Source organism: Calliphora vicina, chromosome 5 (genome assembly GCF_958450345.1).
Source record: "Calliphora vicina chromosome 5, idCalVici1.1, whole genome shotgun sequence".
NCBI classification, from domain to species: Eukaryota; Metazoa; Arthropoda; class Insecta; order Diptera; family Calliphoridae; genus Calliphora; species Calliphora vicina.
The window spans coordinates 33,711,864-33,733,993 of NC_088784.1; the positions used below are offsets into that span (position 1 = coordinate 33,711,864).

The 22,130-nt window shown below is 30.3% G+C and overlaps 3 protein-coding genes across 3 annotated transcripts; 1 reads left to right on the forward strand and 2 right to left on the reverse strand.

The window, feature by feature from the left end:
- The first annotated feature begins 704 nt into the window (after positions 1–704).
- Positions 705–1,530, forward strand: ND-B12 (NADH dehydrogenase [ubiquinone] 1 beta subcomplex subunit 3). The gene is made up of 3 exons (XM_065512058.1): positions 705–811; positions 1,061–1,196; positions 1,262–1,530. The coding sequence occupies exons 2-3, from the start codon at positions 1,066–1,068 to the stop codon at positions 1,434–1,436; spliced, it is 306 nt and encodes a 101-aa protein (XP_065368130.1). The 5' UTR covers positions 705–811; positions 1,061–1,065; the 3' UTR covers positions 1,437–1,530.
- On the reverse strand, positions 1,531–3,405 carry Rae1 (ribonucleic acid export 1). The gene is made up of 2 exons (XM_065512057.1): positions 2,642–3,405; positions 1,531–2,057 (listed from the first exon to the last, which is right to left on the reverse strand). Exons 1-2 carry the CDS (start codon positions 3,312–3,314, stop codon positions 1,651–1,653), a joined length of 1,080 nt encoding a protein of 359 aa, XP_065368129.1. The 5' UTR covers positions 3,315–3,405; the 3' UTR covers positions 1,531–1,650.
- Positions 3,406–13,384: 9,979 nt separating this feature from the next.
- pirk (poor Imd response upon knock-in) lies at positions 13,385–15,109 on the reverse strand. The gene has a single exon (XM_065513968.1). It carries the CDS (start codon positions 14,567–14,569, stop codon positions 13,742–13,744), a length of 828 nt encoding a protein of 275 aa, XP_065370040.1. The 5' UTR covers positions 14,570–15,109; the 3' UTR covers positions 13,385–13,741.
- Between the last annotated feature and the right edge of the window lie 7,021 nt (positions 15,110–22,130).

A 22,130-nucleotide genomic window follows, 5' to 3' on the forward strand; every position in this document is an offset into this window, starting at 1 on the left:
ATAAAAAAACATACAAAACAACTACAAATTATTATTAATTTAAATGCAATAAATATACTTACATGTTTCAGAAATATTAATAAATAAATGATGTTTTATTTCAAAATGATTAAAGGGGTTATAAATGTAACTAAAATGCACTGCAGTGGGCGGACTCATAGTGCCTTAGAAACATCTAGCTCGTGAATGTTGAAACATTTCTACTTTACTTCTGATTAACGAATATGAATAAATATTACAAAGGAGTTGCGAACACACAGCCAAAACGATTTTTTGAAACTTCAGTCTATATCAATCAAGAGTATATTTTGCATAGTAGCAGCAACTGCCTAAGTTAAACTATTTATGATATTAATCTTCTCTGTAAATTTGCCCCATTAATATTAAAAAAAATTTGGCTACAATAACATTACTTTTTTGGAATATATTTCCATCGATTTTCGGAATATCATAAGTTCAATATAAAAAGTTGTACCTGGTAAAAATTTGGTTACAGTCGAGACTGTCAATTTATTAGAATTAAAACTTTAACATTACATATCCGTAGGAGCTATTTGTATACGATCGCCTTGTTTTGGATTTTACCTATTATATGTTTCCTTCAATTTTCGTTCATTATAACAGGAAACGGTGTTATTAAACAACCCAGTTTTATTTACACCAAACATGTACATAAAACAACCGCATTCATAAATCAACCGCTGTTAAATCAGCTGGGTTTTTAAAGTCAAACTGACAGCTGGCAACAAAAACACTTGGTGTGTAGAACTGCTGGACAATTTTTGTGATAAATTTTGCAAATAAAATACAGGTAATTTTTCTTCATTTAACTGCATTTATCAAAAATTAGAAAATATTTGCGTTGAAATATGTTAAATAAAAGTGTAATATAAAAAATGTTTAGACAAGTGAAGAAAATTAATTTTAAATTAAATAAAAATTACTTACAAAAACCTTATGTAATCTCTGGAAAGAGAGCAAATATTTGAAGAGAATTTCGCGTTCAGTTGAAGGAACAATATAAACAATTTTTAAAGAAATCAAATTTCCAATATTACAGCAACAATGGGCGGCCATGGACACGGTGAACCTTACAAAGTACCAGATGCTTCAACATACAAAGTAGAAAGTGTTGCCAAATTGGTGGAAGTGAAAGAGGCTTTGGCCAGACAAGGTTTAAAAGATCCTTGGTTGCGGTAAATATATTTATTTTTTTTTTTAAATAACAGTTATAAAATTACAACTGATATTTTGTTTTTAGTAATGAAGTCTGGCGCTATGATGTCAAACAATTTGGAAGCCACGCTACCCGTTTTAGAGCATTTATGATGCGTGGTTTTGTTTTGGGTTTGGGCCTAACAGCTGTCACCGTTGCTTGTGAAACTTTGTTGGGTGGCGATGATCATCATGGTCATGGACACGATGAACACCATTAGGAAATTATTTATCAATAAGTAAAACACTTTAAATATTTTTAGTTTGCTTTTAAAACAACAATAAAATAACCAATGTGAAAATGAAACATAATAATGCCAATATGGGAGGATTCTTTGTTTATTTTACTTAAATTTACATATGTAGGTAATATGGAATTACAAAATCTATTAGACAATAAATGATACGTAAATATTATCTGAGAAGTTTGTAAGTCTAAGTAGAACGCGGTTTTAGTTCTTCATAGCACGATCTTAAAAAGATTTGTGGTTTTTTGGCTGGATTGAAGTACTCATGACCTTTAGACCAATCATAGCCCACAGCATAAGCGAAGATATGACCGGAAGCATTGAAACCACTTTTTGTTATTGACTGATCCATAGTTTCGGAAGACTTTAGTTTAGTACGAGCATCTTTATCCCAGAAACTGAAAGTACCATCGGAACCTACAGTTACTAAAGTACCATGTATTGGGTGGAAGGCGATGTCGTTAACGGCATAAATATCTTGATAGCCGGTTGTGCCAGAAGAACGATGACATTTAAAGGTGAAATTATCTTTAGGATTCACAGGATTAACATATTGAATGGCGACACGTCCTTCAATACTGCCCAATGCATAACCTTAAAATTGTGTAAAAAATATATTTATTAGTAGGTACATAGTATAATTCAATAGATTTATAGATCAACAATTTTAATTTTCATCAAGGTGAGAAATAGAAGTTAAAATTGCAAGTCTTAGTCAAAATTTTTAGACTGACATTTTTTAAATACTAAAAATCGGACAAATGTGTCTGAAATATAATCAGCCCAATCATGAATAAAAAATACGAGGGATTTTTTCCTTTTATCCATTTTTAAAACAGAATTTGAATAGGAAAAATGAGAAGAAACTCCCGCGGATTTTTTATTCATGATTGGGCTGAATATTTTTAATTCGTGAGGTGGAGACGGATACCTATATTACTTTAAATTATTTGGAACCTCGATTTTGCATTTATTAGTGGTTTTATACAGACCAAAATTAAATTAGCTTCACATGACGAAATTGTTCATGTGAATGTATCTACATAACAAAAATGCATTTACATTTTGATCTATCGATTTTCATTACTTACCTCACTAATTAACATTTTGTAAATATGTACGCATAATATAAAAAAGAGGTGCATTGTAGAAAAATCACTTTCGATTTTAGGACTTACCAGTTGCTTTTTTATTCTTATCACGGAATATTGAAATAGTTCTGTGTTGATATTTCAATGGACTTTCTTGGCGTTTAAACTCGGTTGGACTGTTCTCCAAAGAGTAAACGATAAGTCCACGTCCTGCTGTACCCACCACAGCCATGGGATAATCAACATCGGCACAATAGCAGCGTTCTGGTAAATTAATGGTCATCATTGGATTCTGTGAACGTGTATCCCAGAATTTTAATGTCTTGTCCCATGAACCAGTCATTAAACACGAATAATTGGTACCCTTTACCCAGTGACAAACTTTAACGGGACCATCATGTGCCGCAACTTGTATTTGTTGATCTGAGGCCAAATCCCATACTTTAACTTGTTTTTCACTAGCTATAAACACTTTGGAACCATCATCGGCCCAACTCACATCCAACACAGGTCCACCCATTGTTTTCATAGATTTTGGCACCGTCTTTCCAGACTGTTCGACCTCCCAGCATCGAACACTGCAATCCCAACTGCCGGCAATGAGAAAATTCTGTTGCATAGTTGCCGGACTAAATTCTAATGCAGATACGGAATCCTCTGGAGGTGAGACTACTTCAAAGTCATTCATGCGATTTGTAGAGGCTGTTGTTGCAGCAGCACCAAACGAATTGGTGCCACCCAATGCTGATTGGCCAAACATGTTGTTTTATCAATAACTTTATTTATGTAAATTGAACTTGATTTTATTTCTTTTAGCTGCTCAATTAGCTATATAATTTATTTCATTAACTTTTGAAATTAGTGTAAAACGAAAAAATGTTTCCTGCCGAGACGTTTGTTGATTGTGGTTTCTGTATTTATTTTCTATACAGCATGTATTTTCTTTATTTGTTTCTTGTATATCAAGGCGAATCTATAGAAGGTGACGACAGAACTACAACAAATACAACATATACAAAAACAACAGGTACTTTGTTTTTGTAAAAAGATAAGTGAACTGTCAAAGTTGCCTGTGGTTGTTTTTGCTTTTGGGTTTGTTGTATTTTTCGCCACAACAAACACAAGTGAATTGACAGTTCACTTGTCTAAACAACCGAATAAAAAAATAATCAGCTGTTCTTCTGTCGTCACCTTCTATAGATTCGCCTTGCTTGTATATAGTACACTCATTCACTTGGAAGTAATAGCTGCGTGCCAAAAATTTTTCAACTAACAGTTGCAAAAAAGTAGTAGTAGACACTCCGGCTCAACCGGATCACAACAAACGGTTTACACACGCTCACACCGTGCATTTCTTATGGAACTGATTGGTTTGAAGACCTCATATTTCTTGTTGCAAAAAACTAAATATTAAAAAATGGTTTGGCTCATATGAGCGGCTCATGACATCTACTTAGAAGTAATAGCCGCAGATATTTGCAAGACTTTTGTTTTTCAAAGTTGGCACCCATTGTTGTACATAAAATTGCAACTCTGCTCGTTTGTTACATTACAGCGGTTGATTTATGAACGTTAAATCAAAAAAATTTATAACCTTAAATTTTTAGAATGTACATCTGTGATTTTTTAATAATAATTTCAAGAGTTTTGCTATTTTATTGTATAGAAAAGTAGTCAAAAGTAGAGTAAATTTATTAAAGAACACATTTTTGGCTTGACTAATTCCGCCTGACCAAACATTCGAAGATAGAAAATAATTACAGTCGCAATGTCGATAATTGTTTGGAAAATTAAGGTTTTGCTACAATGAGCTGAAGAATGATAGGAACAATTTTTGATTTGATTATAAAATTATAAACATATGTATTTCTGTTACATTTTTATCGATATCAATGTTTATTTGCGTTTATGTATTTTTCGGATGTGGGACTTATGTATATGGGAGATATAACCTATTATGATTTTTAGATAAAAATGTCTGATACAGTGTATTTTGATAGAGTGTATTTTGGTTCAATGTACATAGTTTCTTTGTACCTATTTGGCTAATTTGTTGTTTAAATGTCCGTAGTTATCCAATTTAAGCTTTTACTGAAGGAAAAATTGACCAAGCCCACTTTTTTCGATTTATCTAAAATCGGAAAACGGCTGCACCTATTTGGCTAATTTGTTTTTAAATGTTCGTAAGAAAAATTTACAACGCCCACTTTTTTTCGTTATATGTATCTAAAATCCCAGAACGCCTGTACAAATTTGGTTTTTTTTCAATGTTCTCAATAGTCCACAAAAAAGTTTTTTATGCCCACTTATCAAATGCATCTGTAAATATGTGACCAAAGTTAGTAAAATGGCAATTTCATATGGGCCGCTATGTTAGCAGTAACGAAACCATTTGGCACATTTTTCATTCATTTAGCAGCACAACTGAAAAATGGTCATATAATGTACTTTACTGAGGAGAATGTATTACAATGAGTTGATCGACCGCCATATACAACATTGACCAGATTTTTTGAAATGTGCCGGAATGATAATTTTGCCCGTACGCTGCTATACTCCGAAATGCCCAGATATATTGGAATCAATCATCAAAAAAATGTCCCTCCATTTATTTTCCAACGACGCACTAGGTCCATCCAAGAAACGATGAGTGCTTCTATTTGCGTTTGCAAAGTTCACCGAATCAAAATCCGACCTCATCCGAAACAAACATGCACAAAAGTACAATAACGTTTGGTTGAGAAAACTTGATATAGTGGAAACTTGCGAAAAACATTGATGTCGACGAATTGAATTTGAAGATTCAAATTGAAATTGCTGTAGAATTGATGACGTACAAATCGGTGAATTCCTTTTATTATTAACTGCTTTATTAAAATATAAAACTAAAATTATTAATTAAAATTCGAAAACGAGACCACGAGAAAATATAAAATGAATCATTCGATCTGTGATCACTCATATTTCTGACAAAAAATTGATTTTTTATATAAAAACTCAAAATATCTAAATTCGCTAATAACTTGGCCAATAAGCGTTTAATCATGAAATGGAGCTTGATCTGTGATCAATAATATTTCTGACAAAAAATCGATTTTCTTATATAAAAACTCAAAATATCTGAATTCGCTAATAACTTGGCCAAAAAGCGTTTAATCAAGAAAAGGAGCTCGATCTGTGATCACTCATATTTCAGACCAAAATTCGATTACATACTTATATAAAAACTCAAAATATGTACAATGATTTACATGTATTCTGTTGTTGCAAGACTTAGGTTTTTGACAACAGACTTAGGTTCTTTGTCTCTCAGTAACGCTTCTTTGTATATTTTATTCTATGACCATAAGATTCATTGTACATATGTATTTTAAAATCAAATGTAAATCAAACATAACCCAGGACAGGACAACATCTTTCGGGTCAGCTAGTTTTTAATAAATAAATAAAAAATATAATTGTTTAGCTAAATGGCAATATGTTTTAAAGTCTATAGAAAATGTGGTTAGTAAACTGACCACCCAACCGCAAAGAGTTAAATTGTATTTGAATCCATCCGAAAAGTATTCCATTTCTGTCTGTTTTTGGCAATTTTTTTTTTTTTTTGGAAAGAAGACAAAGATATTATTAAAATAAATGTTATAATAACGGTAAAACAATATGATTTTACATTGTTTACATAAACATTATTTTTGTTTATGTCTTCTTTCTTGTGAAAGTTTAAAAGTTTCCATTGTTTTGCAAGCGCTGAAATTCATTTTAATAGAAAATCTAAAAAATTTTGAATTTATCTATAGATATACATATGAACATACATTTATATTTGGTAAAATTTCATATTTTTGAAAACTGAAATTGCGGAATATAATTTTAAAAAAAGTTTCCATGGTATTTTCAATCACTGTATTTCATTCATTAATTTTTTTCCGGTCAATTAAAAATATAATTAAGAATATTCATTTAATATTTTTCATACATATTAAAATTACAAAATGACTACAATTGGTTTTAATTGAATACATACCCACATTTATATGTTAGTATTTGTATATTTGTTTGAGTTAATTGAACCTCGTTTTTGTTTAGAAATTACTTATTTCATTGAGAGCAATTAATACCTGTGGTTCTCCAGATCGTGGATGATCTGCGGTTTACACGCTTTTATAATCGTTTTAATTGCCATTGATGAAAGAGAAAGCTAACACAAATGTAATACATAAACTATACAAATTAATGAATGAATTTATATTAATACAAATATAAATTTCTGTACTTTTTGTAAAAAAGATAAACAAATATATGAAATCATTCATCTTCTGTAGAATTCCTTGTATGATTTCCATTTAACCTTTAACAAGAAAAATATGCTCAACTTGGTATAATCGTGCGTATGTTGTTGTTGGCACGTTGGTCAAAATGCCAAATAAAAACACTCAAACATATCCGATAAAAGTGAGTAAGATATATGTGTGAGTCTTGTAAACATCCCAACAGTTCTGGGTGATTGTCCCGAACTAGTGATTTTACCAGTTGTTACATAAATAGCTACGAGACTAGTTATTTTAACATGTGTGTGACCTAAGCAGATGGCCAATTGACCCTACATAGATTACAAAAAGACTGTCTGATAGCTAATCCAAAGTAATCAACACATGGGATTCACATACTGGTTACTTAGATTTAGTTACCTAGCTCGATTATATTGACATTGTCAAGTAGTCCTTAAAAATATAAGTATAAGTTGACTTTTGATATCAGTACAGATTGATCTAACAAGGGTAGTAAAATGATAATCCACCCAGCATTATAGTAAATGTGTAAAATGGTTTATCCCTAAAGTGAAATGAAAATAAAAATTTAAACATACACTTCAAAGTGTAGTATAAAAAAAATTAACTTTAAAGTGTCTAAACTCTAGATTACATAGAGACACTAAAGTGACAATTTGACTTTACGCTAGATTACCTGGGATGTATAAAGTAACCAATTGATTTCTCACTGCACTACAAATAGCACATACATATTAAGTGACCCAAAAGTATATAAATTGAAGTCAGCCAAGAGATCATACATTAGTGAAAATTACTGTCTATAAGGTATACATTGACTACTTGTAAAACTGCTGGGATCGACATACTCATAGCTACACAAACACACTCACACATTCACACACACAAACACACCAAATAAAAACCCCCTTAAATATTTTTTAATGGTTGTTAACCCATCAATACCGTACGATCGAACCACTCGTATAGGGACTTTTTTTAGTTTGTTAAATATTTGGCAGTTTATCAGAAATGTAGGTCAATGCATAGCAAAATTGCAAGGTAACATTTCATCAGACGTTTTTTTATTTATTAGTTTTTGAAAAAATGTTTACGCACATTGATTTGTGATTCCAGCAATGTGTCATATTTATTAGGAAAATTATGATTAATGGTGATTCCATACTCCTTTAGGTAGACTTTTGTTTTTAAAATAAAAACTGTTTGATTCTCAATACACATTAAAATAATTAAACATTTAGTTGGAATTTAATTATAAATTAAAATATAAAGTGTGAGCCGAAAAAAAACTTATACTTGTATTAAGTATAATAAAACTTAAACATTCAATATAAAAATTGTTAAAAATACGTAAATTTATTCAAATATTGTACAAATTTATTAGATACACATTAAAATATTGGCATATTAGTAGGAATTTATAAATTTATCCACTTTTTCCGGAAACCCTTCCATTAAAGACTTTATAGGTACTACCAATACCTTTTAGGTCATGGTGATCGATCCACTTACGCTTATAATGGGACATGTCCTGGGATACCTTTTCAGTGTTCTTTAAATATTCTTTAAAGAACAATACCTTTCCACGGGCCGAAGTTCTGGACAGTTGGGTGGATTTGCCTCCCGTATTACAAATTTTACTTACATATGTATTTATTGTTTGAATACCACTCAAGGTAATTTTGTCATCTGTGCTGTTTTAATAAAGGTAAAAACCGTTTTTATAGACACTTCGTAATATATACACACAGCCTCAAAAGTGAGTAAACACTAGCGATTTTTTTAAGATCATGAAAATCATTATAGTCTGACTTGAATCTTTTTTTCTTATTATTCAACCTATTCTCCAACAAACCGAAACTTTTAATTTTAATCAATAGATAAATTTTTGGATTTTCATTATCTTAAAAAAATCGATGGTGTTTACTCACTTTTGAGGCTGTGTGTATATATTACGAAGTGTCTATAAAAACGGCTTTTACTTTTATTAAAACAGCATATCATTTTTGGGGTATACTCACTTTTGAGGCTCACTGTATTTCTGTGTTTATCGTATCTGATTTCACAAATGATTGGCTTCTTTTGCCACAACTAAAAGTAGCTGCTTTTTGAGTTGTTCGACTTCTTTTGCCTTACCAATATCTGATCCAGGTTCTCTTTCAATGTTCAAGTCTTCCTTACACTGTTTAATGGCTTTTGAAACAGTGTGACGATGAACCATCAGATCTTTTGATATTTTTTTGAATGTCCATATTTTAATTTTTTTTATGTTTTCAATATTTTTCACGTACTTTTTTTCGGTGACCATTTTGACGAGAATTAATGATTTAGAAAAAATGATATATGACATATTTTTAAAAACTAACGTGATTAAACAAATTATAATTTGTTAATACACTAATACCCCGGTTTGCGTCACTTCGTTCTGGGCCGGTTTCGAAGTTGCGTCTTTTTGAAATTTCTGTGATTTCGAAGTTGCGTCGATTTTGCTAAAGTTTGCGTTGCATGGCTTCGAAGTTGCGTCGTTATTGCTTCAATTTGCATCGTTTTTTTTTCAGCTTGCGTTTCATGGCTTCGAAGTTGCGTAGTTAGTACTTCGATTTGCGTCGTTAATATGAAAATGTTTGTACCGAAAAATCTATTGTTTTATGAATCTAGCAACCCATTAAATGAAAATCAATACAAATGTATGGAAAATCGTGCTTCGTTTTGCGCCGTTTCGGTTTGCGTCGCGTTTCTCAGGCCCAATTAGCGACGCAAACCGGAGTATATGTAATTCTTACTAAATATTAGCAAGGTGAAATTACTAGAGTCCGACCGAGTATTCTATTTCTGATTAGGTCAAAAATAGGCCTAATATCAGTATTCGATATTCAATCAAAATTGGGCCGAATACCGAAACATTTATAAATGTTAAAATAAAGATTATGGAAATTTTGAGGAACAACATGTTTTGAACATCGATAAAAACATTTCTTTAGCCATTTCATTGATTTGTAATTCCTCTATATTAAAAATAAATATATTTCTGATTGCAAAACCCACTATCTTTTTTAATAATTACTTTTTAATTCAATTATTTTGTGTAGTTTCCACTTACAAAATATGTTTACTTAAGCTGGGTTTCCGCATACACCGTAATCGGCGCCGATAACGAAAACTGAAAAACGTTGATGTTCGTCACCGTCTCGTTTCTGAATTGTTTTCGTTTCAGTTGGCTGCGTTGCGGCATAAAACAGAAACGAAATTATTTTTTAATTTTGGATGTCGCACATTAAATAAAATTTCATTATTTTTGACAAAATCTATTATTTTTTCCCTTCCAATGAAGAAAATTTATTTTTTTATTCATTTTGATTTTCTTAATAATTAAATTATTTCGTTCCTATAGCACCGAAAACAACCTACTTGAAGTTGTTTTCGTTCCGGCCCCAAATGACAGGTTTTTCGTTACTGATCGGTGCCGTTTCGTTCCCAATTTTCGTTGCCGATTTCTGAAACGAACTTTTTTTCGGTGCAAATGTATGGAATTTCGTTTTCGGTGCCGATTACGGTGTATGCGGAAACGTAGCTGTACTAGTTTGGACATGCTGATCAAATCAGACCAAATATTTAAAATTAATAGACACTGCATTATCCTCCGAATTTAATCACTTTAATATTTTCCTAGTGGTAGCATAAGGTAAAAAAGTACATTTTGAGAGATTACGTTGATGTACCTGTTCAAATTAAATCATATACAAGTCATATTGACATCTCTAATTTCCTTTCTTCAAATGTTTTGCAAATATCTTTAAATCTGCACATTTTATTTTTTTTTCTAATTTTTATTTTAGATAACATTTGAAACATTTATAAATAGAAAAATATTTCCTTTTCCAACAATGGGTTATATTGTTTTTAAATATTTCTATATAAATTAGTAAAATAAGTACAAACGAAATTAAAAATAAATTAAAATCATTTATAGTTTAAAAATGTTAGGGGATTTCTAACCGCTCATGCATGAAATGTGTATTTTTAAAAATTACCAAACTTCTTGGCTATTTTACAAGGTTGGCTACCGATTCAAAACGGTAAAATAATTTTGATTATTTCGGTAAAGATATTTTGGCTTTTTCGGTAAGAGTTTTTAAATAATAACAGTCATTTTGACAAAGTTGGTATTTTATTGAATTTTAACTTCTGCAGATTTTATTAAACTCAATTACGGAACAAAAAAGGGTATTATTCCAGGCTGGCTACCGTTACCCCTAAAATACCATTTCAGCTCAATTACTATTACCGCTAAGCTACCGTCCTACTCAACTTGCAATTTTATATTAAAATGCTGACTTAGTACTTTTGTGGAAAATGTATGCGATTTTTAGATAACGAAAATGTTTACAAAAAATCTTATCTTAATACAGACAAATTAAATTGTTTAAAAAAATATATAAATCAAAATAACCGTATCTATCACTCAGATTTGTGTAAAACACAAACACCAAGAGGTTTTTTTTTTTAATTTAGTACACGTGCTGAGCAAGGTCGGTGTATTTTCAATTTATCAAATATTTATCGTGACAAAAAAATATTATTGAGGGCTTTTGTTTTTAAATTCAAGTAATTATTTTGCAATGATATCATGCAAGAGCCATAGAGAAACATAGAGCGGAAACTAGAAAAAAACTCAAACAAAAAAATTACTCAAAATAATCACACTTACAAGTGTTGCTTTTGTTTTCACATAGTTTTTTCTACTAATACATTCTAACCAATTAGGTTTTTGACAACTGAGTTAGGTCTTTGACAGGAGAGTTTCCGCTCTATGTCTATTCTCTATAGCAAGAGCTTTGAATGTCTGAAACAGGGATGGAAAATTCAGCTATGTTTTACTTTCGTCTAGTACGTTTGAATACTGTTACTGATTATTTTTAATTAAAAATTACATTGCCTAATAATACTGTGCTAATTGAAAAAACTGTCAAGCGGGGCACCTGGTGGGTAAAACTAATTCGGGTACGCTGAATTCAGTGGTGCTAACCGTTTTTTTAGGTTAGCTCGTATTTTCGAGATATACCGTTATTTCGAAAATGGAGGAGATTGCACAACATACATATATTCGCGTGACTCAAAAATGGTTTAGTTTATTGAATAAAATGAAAAACCGAAATTCCGCAATAAAATTACCTCTAAGAGAGGCTTAACATGTTTTTAATCTTCGCAGTCGTTTTAGAAATATACATTTGTTTTTAGCAAAATTTCGAAATTTTTGTTTTTTTAAAACGGCATGAAAAATGAAGTTACGCTGTTAATTTTTTCTAAGCGCATAGAAAATAAAGTTATAAACAAAACAAACTCTAAATGATTAAAATCTGTCCAGAACTTTTGATTATGGGAGAGAGTTAATTTTTGTAATTTGTATTACTCTCTGTTGCGCCTCTAGTTCTACCCTATGCCATACATACATATATGTACATCGATCAGAAACTCTCATCTCAAAGGCCTAAGTCAGTTGTCAAAAATCTAAGTGGTGATAAAAACCTTAAAAATATCCTAAGGTCGGGTAACTTTAATTAATTATCCTAAAACCGAACGAAACCGATCGGTTGTTAATTTTCTTAAAACCATATCCTCTGACTGTACAAAGATGTGCAATTTCGGCTGGGCTAAAAAGCTATAGAGCTGCGAAGAAACCATTTATATCGCAGAAAAATCGTAAAGCTCATCTTGAATTTGCTCGGGTACACTTGAACTAGGCTGTCTCTCAATACCGTTTTATTTTCCAATGAATCTAAATTTAATTTTGTGGATTCTGATGGAATGAGGAGTCTTCGACGACCTGTCAATAACATAATTAATATCAATTACTGTACTGGAACAGTTAAACATGGAGGTGGACATGTTATGGTCACGAGTAGATTTTCTTAAGAAAGCTTTGGATCTTAATACAAAATTGACGGTATTATGAACAAACAAGTGTACAGAAATATATTGCAGGAGAAGATGCTGCCTTGTGCCAATGATAAAATGCTCCTCCATTGGATATTTCAATATGACAATAACCCTAAACACACATCCAATTTGGTGAAGGTGTTTTTAGAACAGGAATGCGTTAATGTCATGCAGTGGATAGCACAGTCACCCGACCTTAACTCTATAGAAAATGTATGGGAAATAGTAAATCGAAAGTTAAATCGCGAATTGCAACATCGATATCCTAATAAATTGTATGAAGCTATAAATGAGGCATGGTAATATATTCCAATGACTACATGTGCGGCAGTTTTGAAGAATTGCGATTATGCAACAAAATTAAGCGCTAAGGAAAATTGTAAAAACCCTTAAATTTGCGAGTTTTTCATATTCGGAGAGACTCGAATAAGAAATTCTTATATGTTTAAAATATTCTTTAATGTTACTTATTAGAAAGGGTATTCAATAATCGTCCTAGCTGAGTTTAGTATTTTTGACTGGTTTTTTTCCCCCATTTTAAAGATAAGTTTAGGGTTTTTTTTTTAAAAAATAAAGATAAGACATTTGAGTTTTTTTGTTATAATAAATCAATAAATATTTTGTTTATTAATGCACTTAACATTCAGTCAGTCATTTCATAATAATAAATAAGTTTATAATATGCTAAAAATAATAATTAGTGAAACAATTGTACTATTTAGCAAAAAATAATATTAATACTATAGATAAACAGGTTTTGTTTTGTGTTTAAAATCTTAATAATTTTAAAATCTTAATTACAAATTAATAGGAACATTACATTGAGGAAATTTCTAAGGAGAAATTAGGCAAGATATAGCGAGATGTTAGCATCAAATAGTCATTTGGTATAGATTTGTTTTTATATATTTTTAGACTACATTGTAGTCATGTGTTAGATTATTACTTTAGTTAGCATCATTTAATAAGTGTATGAGTAGGGTGTTATGCAGACATTCGATGAATTTGCTATAACTATATTACCAAAATTGTGTACAATACTTTTAGGTGGCTGTTGTTGGGCACGATGTTTACTTCCCAGATTATCACTGTATGGAGGTTTGGTTGTGATGTTGGGCATTGATTTCTTGCGATTAAATATATTATTGTAATCCGTGTTACATTTGAAGACTTCACTATCTGACGGTGAACCGCTGTACGAAGCATATTTCTCTTTTGGTTTTTTACTATTTTTAAATTTTCCATTAATACTTGTATTTCCCGCTGCTGGGTTATTTTTATTTTTTTCTTCATCTTCATCATCATTGACTTGACTAGATTTCTTAGAATTTTGAACTTTTAAAACGCCATTGCAGCCACTGTAGTCAACAAGTTGTTCCGTTGAATCTTTGCCTAAGCAAATGCGGCCATCATTTCCGGTATATTTGATGTGGCCATGATTGATTTTTATTTTCAGTCTTGTATTGTTTCCGATGATAGTTATGTCGCCCACATTAAATGATATCCGTATGCGATTATTGTTACCCACAATGCGTAAATTGTGAGTATTTTCTTCAATTCTCACTTCTTTGCAATTTCCTATGATTTCTCGTAAGATGCCAGACTTTTGAAAATTCAAATTATTACCAATATCCGGGGAGCTACTACATGTTTGCGTTGCTGCACTTGTACTGGTAGTTGTCGTCCTCGTTTGTTGACTGTTGCATGTATTGCAGTTGCAGCTTGTGGTGGTTGTTGTATAATCGTCTCCGGTAGACATATTCTCCTTGTCATAGAAACGTACACCCATTGTTTATTGTAACGGTATTACACTTAAATAAATATATTTCTTTGTAAATGTAGTTAGTAGTAGTTGTTTACAAAAACAAATTGTATTTTATTTTTTGTTTTGATGATAATTGTTATTTTTACTGTAGTTATGTTGTTATTGTTTTTATTTTCATTCTTAATAAACTCAATGAGATTTGTTGAATTATAAAAATGACGTATTTGTTTTCATTTTCAGCACTAAATTATCATCACCAACATTATTTTTGTTGTTTATTATTATTAATTAATTTACACACATTTGTATGGAATTGTTATTTTGATGGGGAATCACCTCTTGTCAATTTACACGATCTTTCTCTCTCAGTTGCACGATTCAGTTTTCGTTTTCGCTCGTGTTTTTTATATGTATGTTTTTTTTATAATTAATATATTTTGAATGTCTTTCCGTTGTTATTCTAGCATTTGTTAATTTAGCACTGAACTGTTTCCTCGTTCGACGTATTCGTTTTATATAAAGTGTCCGATTTGGTTTGAGTGTATTTTGCGGTAGTTTTTTTCGTATTTAATTGTTGTTGTTCTGGTACCAGTGATTGTTAAATAATGCTCAGAAGCATGAGCTTTTTGTTAGGGTACTTTTTATTTGTTTGTTTTGTAATCTCAGTCATAATTTCTAATATCGTGATTTTATGCTTGAACTATATACATAGGTACGTAGGTATTAGGAAAGTGTAGCAGCACAGATTTGAAAATAATATGGAGTGGGAATGTAATGTCATGCATAGTGAGTTCAATTTTAAAAAAATTCTTAAAAAACTAGAACTTTTAAACAACTTATTCGATCAGTATACATATTAGAATAACAATTGTGCAAGAGCGAAACTTTTCTTTGCAAAGAGATCTAATTTGTACACAAGAACTGGGCTGTTAGAAGAATTTTATGAAAAATCTGCTAAATTTACGAAAAATATCGGCAGTTTCATTTTGAATAATCGGAAATGGGAAAAATACTGATAAATATAGTACCTACAAATTTCAATTTGACATGATTATTTTATGTTTTTAAATTTTATATCAATAGATAGATACTCTTTAGAATAATATTTAGCCCTTTCCAAAAATTTCCTGTAATATTTTATATATTTTAATAAGCAACAAAACCCCAAAAATTCAAGCACTTGAACATTTTGTTAGAATTTGACTTGCATTAAACTAGAAAAATATTTGAAAAATTAAATATATTTCAAACAAAAAACATATGGCATAATTTTATGTTTCCTTTTTACTGGAGAATGGTATTGAAATAAAGTGTAATATAACTCTAAATCAATTGCTTGACTATAATTCTAGGCTTGCTTTCAACTTGAATTCTAGTAAAAAATGCTTATTAGGTTATTATTGAATTTTCAAAAATTGGTTTTTTGGTATTTTTATAATATTTGGGTTGAAATCTTCTAGAAACAATCAAGTCGTCAAAATTTTTTTAATATTTTTAATATTTTTAAAGTAAATGGTTTCCAAAAAAATGTGTGATTAACAAAACGTACAACAATAGTATAAAACGAAAAAAAAAATATTTAATTGTGTAATATGTTTATATATTAGATGAGGATTAAAAACATTCATTTCCCAAAAATTTTAAATGTGCGAAAAAGTACCTTTTGTTCTGCGGCTCCTCATATATTCTGGATCCTTATAGATAGCGGAATCGATTAAGCCATGTCCGTCTGTCTGTTGAAATCAATTTTCTGAAGACCAGATATCTTTTTGATCCAAATCTTCAATAATTCTGTCAGACATGCTTTCGAGAAGTTTCCTATTTAAAATCAGCAAAATCGGACCACAAATGGCTGAGATATGAGGAAAAAACCAGGACAACCTCGATTTTTGACATATATCTGGCTTACTAAATCATTAATATAGACAATATGGATATCTAATGATAGATAATTCAAAGACCTTTACAACGACGTATATAAGACCATAGTAAGTTGGACATACAATGGGTCAAAATCGGAAAAAATATTTTTTAACCTGATTTTTTTTTTTTTAAAAATTAAAAAAAAAATTTTAATAACAATACGAAACATTTTTTTTTCCAAAAAATTAAAAAAAATGTTTACCTAAAAATATTTAAAATTTGTATTTTGAAATATAATTTGGTGAAGGGTATAAAAGATTCGGCACAGCCGAATATAGCTCTCTTATTTGTTAAAATTTATTTTCAAATTTAGAAAATTTTTGTTTTAGTATATCCAAGAAAGGAAAGAAACGTTAATTAAAGATCGATTAAACTTATTAAAATTAAAGAAATATTTTAGATTTTTTAGCCTTTCATTAGAAACAATATTGTAGTTTTTTCTTTCTCTCGTGTCACCTGAAATAAACGCAAAAATACCACCATGTAATAATACTTAGCTCTTTCAAGTGCTCGTAACTTTATACACATACATATTTGTTAACAAGCTGCCTTTCGCTAAACACATCATTGAAAGTTGTAACACGTTTTGGATCATTAGTGAGCAGCAACAACCAATGTAGCTTTTTTACTCAATTTCGCAGCACATTTCAACATGATCTTTTAAATAACCACACTGTAGCCAATTTACCCACAAATCTAGAACTTATGTAAGAAAAAAATATTTGGAGGTGAGCGGGAAATCTACCGCTTTATTAAAATTTTGAGGCCAAATTTTTTGTAACAGTTTTTATATATAAAAATTGTTTCTGTTTAAATCTGAATGAGGTTAAATGGTAAACCAATTCCAGTGATAGTATTTCAATATTTTTTTGACACTGTATTAATGGTATACATAAGTAAGTCGATTGTTCGAAAAATCGAATTTTTGCTGAAAAAAGTCGTACAATCTATTACGTTATCGTAAATATCGTCGAAAAAAAGTACCTTATTAAATATGTATGTACTTGATATTTAAAAGCTTCACACATTTAGAGATAGTTAATTACTTGTCAGTTAAACGTAGCTTAACACGCTGTTATATTAAACCTGAAACATATTTAGATGGGATTTAACCAATGATTGTTTTTCTCATTAAAGCTTAGTACTCTGTTCAAAATTTCGTGCGAAATGATGTCAAACTACATATAAAAATATTTGGAAATAATTTCGCAAAAGCAGTAGTATTCTGTTCTTATTGTGGAAAACATGTGAAATACATGAGGCAACCTTATTTTTCCACACGAAATAACATAAGCAGCACTTCTTTCGCACGAAATTAAAGCCAACAGCTGATCATTTGTAGCATATAAAATTTTTCGCTTGAAAAAACCATAATATTTCGCAAATATAAACAGAGTACTGGGCTTAATGCATTTATTTTGTTAGCATTGCCATACTTTTCAGTCAAATTTTCATAACTTAGAATTATTTAAAGAATAACGGTAACGGCATTTTAGCGTTAATGATAATTTCAGTTATTTCGGTAACAGTATTTAAGCGGTAACTGTAGTTGGGTTGGATTGATGGGGTATTTTAGCCAATATGGGAATTGATACACATTTAAATTCTCTCACACAACTCAACTTGTCGTCAATTATTAAGAGATTTACAAATCATAACTTTAGTAGTCAAACTTGATCATCTAATTAAAATGCATTCCAATATATGATAGTACGACCCTTTAAACGACGTTTTAGTCCCAATTTATATGAAACATTTAAGGACGGATCACACATAAGGCCGATCGGACGCACTGCAACATTGAAAGGTTTATTAATTGAGAGCACACATTTTAATTTAAAATATCTGTATTAAGACAATTTTACTAAGCTATGAATTTCTTAATTTGTTTAAAACAACAAATACCGTAGCTGCACTTATAATGAATTTCATCCATATCATATCAAATTCTCACCTAGTTCAAAATACTGTGCTACTAGTACTTACTGTGCAGAAAAGTTTATTACTCATCATACCGAAAATGCGATTTTAACGAAATAGATAAATAGATTGGGATTCAAACTTTTTCAAAGAAGGTACAAAATTACGTCATTAATAGGCAGGTGTGCCAATTAGGCAGGGCTATTTAAAAAAATTATGAAGCGTTTCATTAAATTTTTTATCAAAAACACGCATCTGTTTTTCTATGCGAATAGAATACATATTCGAAAATGGTAGGGTGAGTAAAGAAACGAAAGTAAGACTTGTTGAACCAAATTTATTTTTTAGAAAACTATATCGATGCGATACAGGCTTACGATTCCCAACCATTATTCCATATACAATTATATATTTTTGTTTGTTCAATTTGATTTAATCCAAATTCGTAAATTAACCTTAATCAGGTAAACAAAATGTATTTTTAAAATTTTTTGTTTTTAATTTAAAAATTAATTTTTTTGGTTTTTTAATTTTTTTTAATATTTAGCGAAAAAAAACCGATTGTAGGTCCAACTTACTATACGTAAAGGTCTTTGAAATATCTATCATTAGATATCCATATTGTCTATATTAATGACTGAGTAATCCAGATATATGTAGGTCATAAATTGGTCAAAAATCGAGGTTGTCCTGGTTTTTTCCTTATATCTCAGCCATTTGTGGACCGATTTTGCTGATTTTAAATAGCAAACATCTCGAAAGCATGTCTGATAGAATTATTGGAGATTTGGATCCCGAAGATATCTGGGGTCCTCAGAAAATTGATTTCAACAGGCAGACGGACATGGCTTAATCGACTCCGCTATCTATAAGGATCCAGAATATATATACTTTATAGGGTCGGAAATGAAAAATATAGAAATTACAAACGGAATGACAAACTTATATATACCCTTCTCACGAAGGTGAAGGGTATAAAAATGTCTTAAATTGTACTTAATTTGGCAATCAAAATATATAAATTATAACGAATTGGTTGAATTGCTCCAATTTTTGTTTTATGCATTTTTTTTGGCTTAATTTAACAAGAGTCAAATCTATATGAATACCTATGTATACAAATAAATTTTAAGGTACATTTATTATTTTATCGCTTTTTATTTATGAACGCTTTTGTGTGCTTTACCTCGGTTCAATATCAAAGAAATGAATTTGTTAACATTTATAAATCACCGTACATTCCCTAATTATAATACCCTACATTGCACATGAGAATTTAATTATGGCTCACATTATTCCACAACATTAAAATAGATAGTGTTTCGAAGACCATACAAATAACCACAAAATCTTAGACGTAAACAAAATGCTAAGGGGTTTTTACCAATTTGATTTATACTTATGCCTTTTGTATTTATAAAAAGCGGTACTATTTCGAAATTTCGATGACCCAGTACAAATTTCTCTCATGTTTACCAATGATAAAGAATTCTAAGAGGGTACAATTATAAATAAACATGATTTTAGTTTTATATGCATTAAACAAATTTTGGACTGATTTGATAAATGTATAGATATAATTTATTTTATTTTCACAATAGGGACTCACTCATTAACAAATATGATAAAATCAGTGTATCTATTTTTGACACTGATTCTTCAATATTTAATTGAGATGAATACTTAGTAAATAATTATTATAGTATAGTGGTCATTATAAATTAAGTAACAGACACACGACAGTCATGATGTTTAATATATATTACACTTAAAATTAACAAAAAGAACATTTTTTTTTTGCAAAATTCTTAGAACTGGACATGAGTAATACTCGTCATATAATAATATTTGTTTTTATTACATGGATTCTCATAGTCATAGTCACATTCTTGTGACTTTCACTGTATATTTTAAAGTTTTTTTTAGAAATATACCGTGATAAATCAAGGAACTAATTTTAATAGCATTTCATTGAAGTATTTATGAACTTTTGTGAGTAGGTACAATGAGTTAAATTTTAATATTTATATTCTAATGTTTCATCAGAATACGCTAATAAATAAATACATAAAAAGGCCCTTGAGGTACGAGGTATTTCTAGTAAGATAGTTAATGCCATTAGGAATAGCTATGATGACTCATCCTGCAGAGTCATCCATCATGTAGGTGCACAAAGTGATAGCTTTAGAACAGTTCGTAAGTAAGACAGGGTTGTGCACTTTCTCGACTACTATTTATCACCGTGATGGATGTTATATTTGATGAAATGGATACAAAGAATATTGGACTTAAGTCATCTTGAATATGCGGACAATGTTGTTCCTTTATGTAACTCCAAATCTGAGATACAGGAGCTCTTAACAACCTAAACGACTAATCAATAAATGTTAAATTAAAGGCTAACATAGGAAAGACGAAGGTAATGAGGCTGAATGCACAGAACACCTTAAAACTTGCAAAGGAAACAGATGATATAACCATTTTTGAATACCTTGAAAATGTTATCGATGTGGAAGATACTACCAAAAGCCATGTGAAAACATTTTGAAAATGGCTTTCCAACTCAACATCCCAACTAAAAAACGACTTTTTGATGCATGTGTTAAATCAACTATCTTGTACGGCTGCGAGACATAGTTTGTAATAAATTAATTAACGAACATTTTATAAACCTTCATCAATAGATGTTAGTAATGCAATTAGTAATTTTTATACCCTTTACCTTCGTGAGAAGGGTATATATAAGTTTGTCATTCCGTTTGCAATTTCCACAATATAATTTCCCGACCCTATAAAGTATATATATTCTGGATCCTTATAGATAGCGGAGTCGATTAATGGTGTTTTCTTTACTGGCATAAATGATGCATTTTTTCTGCCTTTTACACTTCTTTGTGTTCTTTTCTGAAAAAAAATGTAGTTTGGTCGTGTTCTTTTCTAATAATGTTACCCTAAAACCCTGAATATATGCTACATGTTTCACCCTCAATTTTATCAAAGGGTTGGAAATGCAACACTTTTTATGTAATGGTAATGATTTTTGTTCTATTGTGATCGTTAATAGGGGGGTCAGACGGCATGTATTGCTTGTGTATTGGGACATGTATTCGATACATATGGAATTCCATGTGTATGTCATAATTCACATTATACATACGATTCATAATTTCCACGTTCAAACGTACATATGTAATTGCATGTGACATAACCTCTATAAGTTTATATGTTTATTGTTTTTAACAATATATTTATTTAAAACATTTTTAAATCACAATAAATATATTTAATGCAATGAAACTTATTTTATTATGATTTTTCTTTACTCGCTTTTGTTTTGTTTTTTTATTTTGCACCACACAGTGTTGTATTTGAAAATACAACACTGTTATACACACGAAAATAGAACATGCTCTAATTGCCAAAAATGTCACGAGTAATACACATGTATTTTACATACACAAAGTTTCATGTGGATCACACGGTATGTATATGTTTACATATGGAAATATGTCCCAATACATGGCACAAAACACAAGCAATACATGCCGTCTGACCCCCCTTTAAAAATGCAACACATTATGAGGGTATGGGTAACATTTAATAAATGGTACACAATATATAGGCAACATTTTGTGTCAGAAAAGAAAACACCATAAGCCATGTCCGTCTGTCTGTTGAAATCAATTTTCTGAAGACCCCAGATATCTTCGGGATCCAAATCTTCAATAATTCTACATGCTTT